Genomic DNA, 9872 nt, shown 5'->3' with positions numbered 1-9872 from the left:
CTCCTGCCTCCCCGCAGCCCTCGGCGAGGATGACCTGACGGGGATGTAACAGCCTCCCCCACCCAACCTTTTTCTTTTTACCCCCCTCCCGCCATATATATATATATATATGTATATATATATATATGAACATATGAAGAAATAATTTTCTGGGGAGAGGGGCGGGGAGCTCAGATCATGGCCTTGGGGCTCCCGGGGCTGCCGCCGCCGATCTGCAGCTCGCCTCCGGGGCCCGGCGGCCACCATGGGGCTGAAAGCGCGGCGCGGCGCGGCGGGCGGTAGCGCGGCCGGCGGAGCGGCGGCGGCGGCGGCGGCAGCGGGGCGGCGGGGGACGGCGAGCGGCGTTGGCGACCCCGAGCAGGGCTCGCTGGCCCTGGGCACCGGCGCCGACCGCGACGGGACGCTGCTGCTGGAGGGCGGCGGGAAGGAGGAGGGCGGCAAGCGGAGCCCGCCGGGGCTGGGGCTGCTGGCGAAGACCCCCCTGAGCCGGCCGGTGAAGCGGAACCACGCCAAGTACCGCCGCATCCAAACTTTGATCTACGACGCCCTGGAACGACCCCGCGGCTGGGCGCTGCTCTATCACGCCTTCGTGTGAGTACGCGGGCGCGCTGCCCCCCGCGGAGCGCGGAGCGGGGCTCCCCCGGGGGCGCGTCCCGGGCCGGCGGGGTCTGCCCCGCAGGTTGCCCCGGGCGGACGCGCCCGGGGCCGCCGTTTTGCTTTATCATTCTCGCCGTAATGCGCTCCGGGGGGCTTGCTCCAGCAGCGGTGGGGATCTTATTATGGTTTGATGCTGAGTGGTTTTTTTTGGTTTTTTTTTTTTTTTTTTTTTTTTTTTGCGAACTGAGCAGCGTCTTTGAAGTCTGTATATCTGTCTTGCATGTACGCCCGCGTTGCCTTGGAGCGGCGTGCCCGTGTCTGTGTGTCTTAGACCTGGAGAAGGGATGCCAGGAAGACCAGGCTCTGAACAGTTTTAAGGCTCGAAGTGCTTAAGGGGACACTGCCGGCTTCAGTTCAGCCTAGAGCGTTCATGTGCGGTTCAATTAGCTGCTGTAAACCCCGAGTGAGCTGACTCTTTCAACAGCTAAAAGTGTCAAATGAAAACCATGGGGTTTGGGTCCAGCAAGCGTCACCCTGCAGTGCGTGAAACCCGAGCATTGCAGCACCGCTAACCAGAAAGTTAAACTGACCACAAGCGAACAGAGACAAAACAAACTCGTTCTGTCACCCAAAGGGTTTTCACCTTCCTAAAAGATTCTGTTCCTTTAAGTTTTAGTAAGGAATATCGAAAAAATCAATCTGGTTACCACATATAGTGAAGTTGGCAGAGTCCTATCAAAATAAATGTGGTCTTCAGTGTTGTGAATGTGTTCAAAAAGCCAAGGGATTACCAGTGATCATGATGTTACTGTTTTCCTTTAATGCTACGTGTACGGAGCTCTATGTGACAGAGGATTTAAGCAGTGATTTCTGAAATTGGTTTATTTGCCAAAGACAAACAAAGTGCTCCAGGCTGCATGGGCTGTGAGCCTGGAGCTGGATCTTGGGCAGTCCTGATCGCTGGTGTAGCCTTTGCACTCACAAATAAACACCTTGAGTGTATGTAGGGCTGTGATTTCACCTTCAGGCAAATTTCTCGTCGATGTTTGCAGGGATTTAGCCGTGGGTGGGGAGTAAAAGGCAGCATTCACTACTGAAGTGCTGCTGTATACCACTTGCTGCTCCCATCTTTTCAGTGGTTTCATTAAGTGTGTCTTGGGACACAAGTTCCTGCTTTCCAGCATCATTTCTGTGAAAATGTGGACATTGGATGCTGTGACACTTTTTCAGTTCTTTCACCCATTTTCGCCATACGAAAACTTATGCTAGCCAGCAGGGAGAGACAGCATTTGGGTGTGTTATGCTGGGAAGACTCTTCGGTCTGAAGCTTGCTGTTCAGTTGTGCTCAGTATTATATAATGCTGCTTTTTGTTGGGGAGAGCCATGTCTGGATGGAGGGGCATCCCGTTCATCTTGCCTTGGTCGGCTCACACACACTGCACAAGTGAGGCTGTAGCACATGTCAGAGCGTTCTGAGCACTTGGCATCTCTCTGTTTGGGGACAGCTGTGGCAGCTGGGCCAAGTCCACGACTGGAGTCATGTCTGGATATAAGTAATAGGACAGTGGATGAGTCTAGAGAGGCTCAGGTGAGCTGAGAGATTCGCATTTATTTACAATGGTATGAGAATGTCCAAGTTACAACATTCATTTTAGATTGCTCTCTAGATATGTGGTTAACCTTAAGATCCTTATGCGATATGGATCATAGAATGGGAAAAAAATCAATATATTCGTAACGTTGGATCCTTCTCAGGAGTGGATCTGATGCTTTATGTGGACAACTTCTCTTTGGTGCAAAACACTTTCAGGAATCCTTATCTTTAAGGGAAGTAAAATCCACAAGTCTGGTCTGCCAGCCCAGCAGAGACACGCTGTCCCAGGACACACAGGGGGCTCAGCAGTCCGAGGCTGCTGTTGGCCACACTGTGTTTCTGTTCAGTCTCAGCTCCTTCTGAAGTCAGTAGCAGTCGTGGGCTCTTACCTCACTGTAGGATCAAATCTGACAAAATATATCTGCTGAAAGTGATGGAAGACCGTGCTGAGTTCTTGCTGACGGACTTCAGAGATTGTTTCTGCGACTGGAGAATGAAGATCTGCTGAAGAGCAGAAGTACAGTGGGGAAAAAGCACCTAAGCTGATATCCAGAGTCTTTGTTCTTGCTTTCAAACGGATTGTCTTTTAACCTTTTTCCATCTGAAAAGGAGTCTTTCCAGGTGCTACTGTGACACTACATAGTGCCATCCCAGTGGTCCCCCAGTGCTTCTTTTCACACTAGAGCAGTTACACTTTCCCTTGGGTAGGTGAGAGATTGCCAGCCTTCCCATAAAATCTACAAATTTGATGCTGTTTTAATTCTGAAGAAAAATCACACTGTCTGGGTCTTCTGAGTAACATTGCAAGAAATACTATGAAAACAAATTAAAAGTAAGAAGGCTGCTCTGATATACAAAAATAACCCCAGAGAATAAACAGTTGAGGGTCAAAATGAATTGCAGCACGGGTGTATGTGATAGATTTCTTATAGATCCAAGCATTCAGAAGTGTTTAGGGAAGAACTGATGCAAAGCACTCTGGTATCTCAGGATTCAGGAGGTGGGAAGCTGGTGATGGAAGAGGGTTGGCAACTTTCAGGACACACTGAGGGTGTTGTGTGGGGGCAGAAAGGGGCTTTGCAAAGGTCTTTGCAGGAGCTTTGGATGCCAGAACTTTTAAAAGGGTGGTACAGATGTGATCTCATTAAATCATACAATGATGCCCATATGGTTGCAGAGGGGTCATGATCCTTTGGTATCTCACTCTTATAGTGTGCACATAGATAAGGTTTGATGCAGTCCCCATTGTAAACGCTGACTTTGATCTAGATGGGGTTAGACCTACTGAAATGATTCAATCTTTTGAAATACTTCAATGGAAATGCATAATTGTGACCAGGCCCCACCAAGCCCTAGGGACAAAGATCCAGGGGAGAAAGGGAGAAATTCCCGATCCCAGTTTTAGTGTTCAGCTTTCACTGTCAGTGATTTACAGTGAGTGACATGAGATATTTTTCTTGTGAATCTTCCTCCTTCCTTGTTCTGCACAAGTGAGTTTGTCCAAACCCATCCTTATAGCAAAGAGGAAGGTGATTCTGTCCTAAAGAAGCTGACTCTGTTTCCTTCACCATCTGAAAACATTTATTCTCTGGCAGCTCCACCAGACAGATTTACATAACACCCGTGAAATTCCCCTCTGCTAGAACACCAGGGTTCACAGACTTCTTGGCAATATGGCAATATCTTCATGATATAATTGGTAAGAGAAAATTGATTTTTCCGTGAAAAATTTCAGCTCTGTAAAGCTAAACTCCTTCTGAACATTTTCATTTAAAAATAATACTAATTAAAAAAAAAAGGTTTAAGCTTTGAGGTTTTTATTTGGAAGTTTCTCTTGGGGGTTGCAGGTGAGGCTACAATCTATCCCTGCTCTTTCTGAATTAGTCTCCCTGTAGGTGTAACTGTTGTTCCCGTGATGTGCTGTATTTTCCTTTGTGTTGAGCAGTGCAATATATTGCAGGAAACCCAGCAGTTGTGCCTCGCGGGATGTGTACTTTGGCCAGGAAGACTGACTTGAGACCTGTTCATCTCCATGAGCCAGCCAAACAATTTATTTATGCACAGAACTGAATTAAAAATTGAAAAGAAGTAAGATTTTGTTTTTACAGTTTGTTTTTAATTGTAAACACAAAATATTTGGTGGCTAATGGATAGAGTCCAGAAGAGTAACAAAACACAGATCAACTTTGCAATGGCAATTTGTGAAAAATTTTCAATCTGACTTGAAGAAAGACTGAAGGAGAGATAGCTAGGAGATATTTTCATATCATCTTCGGAAAAAACAACAGCCTTTACTTTCATGGAAAAATAAGACTAGGAAACGCTTAGGATTAGATTTTCTCTTTTGGAAAAGTATGCCGCTGGTGTAGACCACCATGGTGTACCTTTGATGAGAGAGAGAAACCATGGGGAACACTTGAAACCCCTTCCTTATTTGCCATACAATCTTATTTCAATATCACTTAATACCTGGAAGAGAAAGAGGAGACAGAGCCATGTCATCCATCAAATCATTGGTATTTCTGGGAAGCACCGGCGAGCTCCTATTTCATGGCTGGATGTGAGTGGATTGTTTGCAGAAAAGATTGTCAAGGGACTAGGGAAGTAGGTTGGAGGTCTGGGGACTTTATTTTCCTCTTTACCCTTTGGGACATGCTGTGTAAGATGTGCTGATCCACCAGCCTGTGTCAGCCATCTGGGGTGAGATGGGAACAGGCCCAGCATGAGAAGAAAGACAAATATGAATCCTTCCTTGGCCTGTTTGGCATAGACTTGTCTCTAAGTGAGTCCCCGGAGCAGCAGAGCAAGCCTGGTCCATTAGCAAGTGTCCTTTGCCTGTGTGTTCGCCAATACGAGTTCTGTTTTAATTATTTATGTTAATTCATCGTAATGCATGGATAAATATTCGGCAGTATACTTTGTAAAAAATAATGAAGTCTTAGTCATTGGAGACCTCACTACACACTTATGCTGTTGCATCTCCGTTGAGGCTTGCAGAGCCCGCCCTGGGTTTGTGTGCAGTTTAGTGAGACGTGACTGTAATCTCAGCTGCCAGGATCAGCCAACACTGCAGGCTGTGGTCAGCGGCTGCCAAAAGCTGGGGTTTGCTGGCATGGATGAGAAAGGGCAGCAGAGCCTGGGGAGTCATAGAATGTCCTGAGTTGGAAGGGACCCACAAGGATCATTGCATCCAAATCATGTCCCTGCATATGACAACCCCACAGTTCACACCATGTGTCTTGAGGGCATTGTCCAAATGCTTCTTGAACACCATCAGGCTTGGGGCCGTGACACCTCCCTGGGGAGCCTGTTCCAGTGTCCAGCACCCTTTGGGTGAAGAACCTTTTCCTAATGTCCAACCTAAACCCCATCCCTGGTACATCTTCCTCCCTGTATAATGTGAGTGGCTTGCAATTGCCAATCGTAGCTTCAGAACCTCTTCAGTAGCTTGTTTAAGCACCTGAACCACCTCTGAAATTATAGACCTGGCACTTTGGTGGGAATAGATATTTTTTCACCTCCAGCCTCATAACTCCTTGCTAAGGTATTGGTGCTGACCGTGAGATGCACTCCTGGAGTGGTTGCTCATGGGTTGGGTTAGTTCAGCCCGTGTGCTCGGTGTTGCCATGGCTATGCTGCTAACTTGCCGAGTTTTGGTGCTGCTCACACCTGCTTGATGGGCTCACGTGTGCTTCAGTGTCCCCAGAACTTCTGGAGACCCAGGTTCCTGAGTGCCCTTCTGTGAGTGCAAACCCGTGCTCGCACCGCATGAAGCAGCGATGCAGCCTCATCTGGGTGGATGGCAAGATCATAGAATCCATAGAATCATGGAATCATTTAGGTTGGAGAAGACCTTTAAGATCATTGAGTCTAACTGTAAAGCTAACACTGTCAAGTCCACCAGTAAACCATGTCCCTAAGTGCCACATTTACACAGATCCACCACAGCCAGTGATGTACGAGGGTAGAAGCATTGATGGGAAGCATCAGTGCCACCAGTGACAGCAAACACACGGCGGCCAGTCTTTCAGTGCCATCAGCTGAGCCCAGGAATGAGCCCCTCTGAAAAAATTCAGAACCCCTGATATGATTTCCGTAAAAACAAACAGTCCCAAATTTCACCATTTTGAACAGATGTGATACAGCAAAGCCCCGCCAGCAGCCAGTAAATCATGTTTTTCTTCTCTTTTGAGAAACTCGGTAGTGAAGATTAGCACCATCTCTGTGCTGCCCTTGCAGTCCTGAAGGCACCATCAGCAGTAAAGCCCAGGATTAGATTTTTTGCAACATCTCCAGCACAACAGCACAACAGCTAGTTGATGGTATCAGTTTGTAAAAGCCATCTCAGTTTCTTCTTGTGCCTCTCTTTGCTCCTCGCAGCAAACCCGAGATCCTCATGGAGCTCAGCAGGGTCTGTGCACCTCCAGGTCGGCTGCCTGGCTGAGAGGCCATGTAGCTTTTACTTCTTGATTTAATCTGAGCTGGAGATTAGGGAGACATTTGAAAATTGTCAGGGAGAGACTTTTCACCCCCATTTTGCTGTTTTTGGTGCACAATGTAGAAACATTCGAAATAAAACTAAAGGAAAAAATAGTAAGTAAAGACTACGCATGTTAACAGCTGGATTAAAAAATAGTCACATACATATAATGCCAGTTATATACCACTGTGTGCCTGAATGTGTGCAAGTGAACATGAAGGTGCCCCAGCAGTTCCTACATCTCCCAAACATTACCCCAAAGGCTACTCACCTAACATCTTTCTGTTCTTTCTTTGAGGCTCCCGACCTTCAAATATGACTTGATTAAATCCACTTTATTTATGGGTTATCCAATGTACACACTTGTGTGTGTATGTAGAGCACATTTTTGTGTCTCTTGTGTTCAAGAAAGTCCTTTCTAGCATTGAGATGTATGTGCAGGCTCGGGTGATAGCATGTGTATTCAAGGACAAGGTCTGAACTTCAGTAATTTAGATCTAATTTAACATCTGTAAGAAACTTTCCAGTAAAAAACAGTCAAGTGAGTGTTAAGATCGGTGACCTTTGCTATAGCCAGGCAGCTGGATGGTTGGGTACTACCACGATCAACCTTGCATGGTATAAATAAATGATAATGTTGACTCTTATATTTAACAATGCTATATTCCCTTCTTGAGTGTGGAACTTTGCAGAAGGAATGGAGCCACAGAGACATTGCATCCGCTATTGCTTCTGGCAGATACTCTATTAAATGAGATAACTAAAATATTAATAGCTTTACAAGGAATATGGTCCACAAAAGCTCGTAAGTATATGCTGCCTTCTGTCTTAGGATGATAGTTGGGAAACTTTGCATTTTCTGTGGAAAGAGGGACATGCCCAGGGATATTTAGGTTCATCATAACCTACTTTAGAAAAAGGCACTTTGGGAGAACTTTCAAGCTGTAAATCCCTAAATTGCCTTCCCCAGCCTTAAGTGTGCAAACGACTTAAGATCATGTTTGACTTGGAGAAAGGTCTCACTGATGTCAGCAGGAACATATTCAAGGTGACACTGAGGTCATCCAAAGTAGAAGAAAGTGACTGAGATTTGGTGGAAAGTGGCACTAGATATCACCATCTTCCTCTGCACAACCAACTTGCTGCTCTACTTGAGCTGTGAGAGATGCTCCTAAGCTACAGTTCTCCACAGGATCCATCACAGCCCTTCATCCCTTCCATGCCTTAATAGTCACCTCTGGTTATAGTCACCAGGATAAAACCTTGCCCTCCTTATAGATACTGCCTTTTGCTCATTTGCGTGGGTTTTAAAAATCGTGCTGAAGTGGAGTTGCACGTCTCCAACACTGCTAAATCTCAGTTTGGTGAGATGCTGAGACCCTGACATAAGAAACATCCAGTGTCTCTTGAGGTGCATGTGCTCTCACTCCCTTCTCCTCCATGCATTAATCTTGCCAAAGTCTTTCCTACTTTACTTTTTCTAGGTTGCTGGTACATGATGCTGGAGCATTACAGGTCCCTTGTACGGCAGCATCAGCGGAAGAATCCTAATCCCATCTAGGTCAGCTGTTAGCTTTTGCTTCCTTCGACTTTACAGAGTTTATTTCATTTTATGGGCACTTGCATCTTGCTTGTCCTCCCTGTTTTCAGAGTTGTTGCTGAGAGCTGTATGGCTGCGTTTTGTGTCCCTTTGTCAACCTGTATTAGCTTGTGATTGTTGTGTTGACTCTCCAGTGGTGTTTTTCCAATATCAGATGCTTTTCTTATTTATTCTTTTCTGTCCTCACTGGTGTTTTACTCACCTTCCAGATTAGAACCTCATAATTTTATTAACATTAAATATAATTCTTTTTATAGATCATTAAGGAAGCACTTAATAAGACCAGAACTAAGAAAATCCATTCAGCATTTCACTAAATAACAGCTTCCTTGCTTCCTGGTTAATATGGTATCATTTGTTATGGCTTTATTTATAGCTCTGAAGCCAGATTTTAATTTAATATAGTTTCTCCCAGTCATCTAAATTAATGCTAGAACTAAGATTTTATGAGACATCGCACCTACGTCAAAACAGCAAATATTTCCCCTTTTTGTTCAAACCTTATTGTTGGGCTACGTTTTTCTATTTATTACAGTGATACATATTTAATTGTTATCTTCCCAACTCAGATTTTTCATGCTTTTGGCATGGCAAGTGTGTATCTCATATAAAAAAATAACTCAGTGTTCCTCGCACTGTCCACCATTAGAGCAGAGCTAAATCACTGCTGAAAGCTTAAATGCCACTATCTACCCAAGCCCTAGTTCTTATGTATTTTATAGGAGCCATTACATTGGGCTTATACCTAAGTTCAGGTGAAGGATAGAAATGTTCGTCCTAAACCAGGAGACTCTTTATAGGCCCCTCTCTATTGACTGTAAATAAAGAGTTTAAAATCTTCTGTTTTGAAGCGGGATGGAGGAGGAGCAAGTACAGCTGTCGAGGGACTGATAGTGAAATCCCCAAAGCGCACGGCGGGGAGCTGCCCACCAGGCTCTCGGCAGTGCAGCATCAGCTCTGCTTATCTTTGTTCCCCTCATGCCTCTCCATGCACTGCTCAGAGTGCTTATGAGGGGGGATTACACCCTGAGGATGGAATGTCAAGAGCAGCTGATTGAAATTGCAGGGGAATTAATTTGGGAAGGTAATTACACAAACTGGAATTTGCTCTTCTACCTTTGCTAACACTGCTGTTCTTGTGAGACGTGCTGGAGGAATTTCAATGCACACAACTGGCTGAGGCTCCTTGATCAGACCTCAGGCGCCATCTGCGCAGTGGCACTAGATGGGTAGGGCCACAGCTCAGGACCATCTTTGCACTGCAGATATGGCAGCAGCTTTTCTTGTGTCTAGACTAGTCATTAACTATGTCTAGACTAATTGGCAAAGCAGTGCTGGGGATGTTTCCAGGCAGTGACACGCACTGGCCAATAACACAACATCGCTGGATGACCCGTGCCATGGTTTTAGTCTGAGACAACCAAATGACTGGGCTCAGATCAGTGTTGCTGCAGACCTGGGACCATTCCCAGTAAGATTCTGCATGTGGTTCCCACTTTGGAGGCAACCGAGGTCAGTGGTAGGGACACTGGTCATGCCAGCTGGCCTCATGGACAGAGAGCAGGACTGGGCATCTTTGGGTTACCAGAACAGACATAATC

At 45.9% G+C, this 9872-nt stretch overlaps 1 protein-coding gene across 1 annotated transcript in view; it reads left to right on the top strand.

Moving 5' to 3' along the window:
- Positions 1–244: 244 nt before the first annotated feature.
- Positions 245–9872, top strand: part of KCNQ3 (potassium voltage-gated channel subfamily Q member 3) — a 205812-nt gene continuing 196184 nt past the window's right edge. Inside the window, exon 1 of the mRNA XM_065628872.1 lies at positions 245–591. Within this exon, the coding sequence (XP_065484944.1) occupies positions 245–591 (347 nt within the window). The remainder of the gene's footprint in view (positions 592–9872) is intronic.

Source organism: Caloenas nicobarica, chromosome 2 (genome assembly GCF_036013445.1).
Source record: "Caloenas nicobarica isolate bCalNic1 chromosome 2, bCalNic1.hap1, whole genome shotgun sequence".
Classification (NCBI taxonomy): Eukaryota; Metazoa; Chordata; class Aves; order Columbiformes; family Columbidae; genus Caloenas; species Caloenas nicobarica.
Note: the sequence above shows the minus strand (reverse complement) of the source record. Positions and strands in the feature narration are given on the sequence as shown.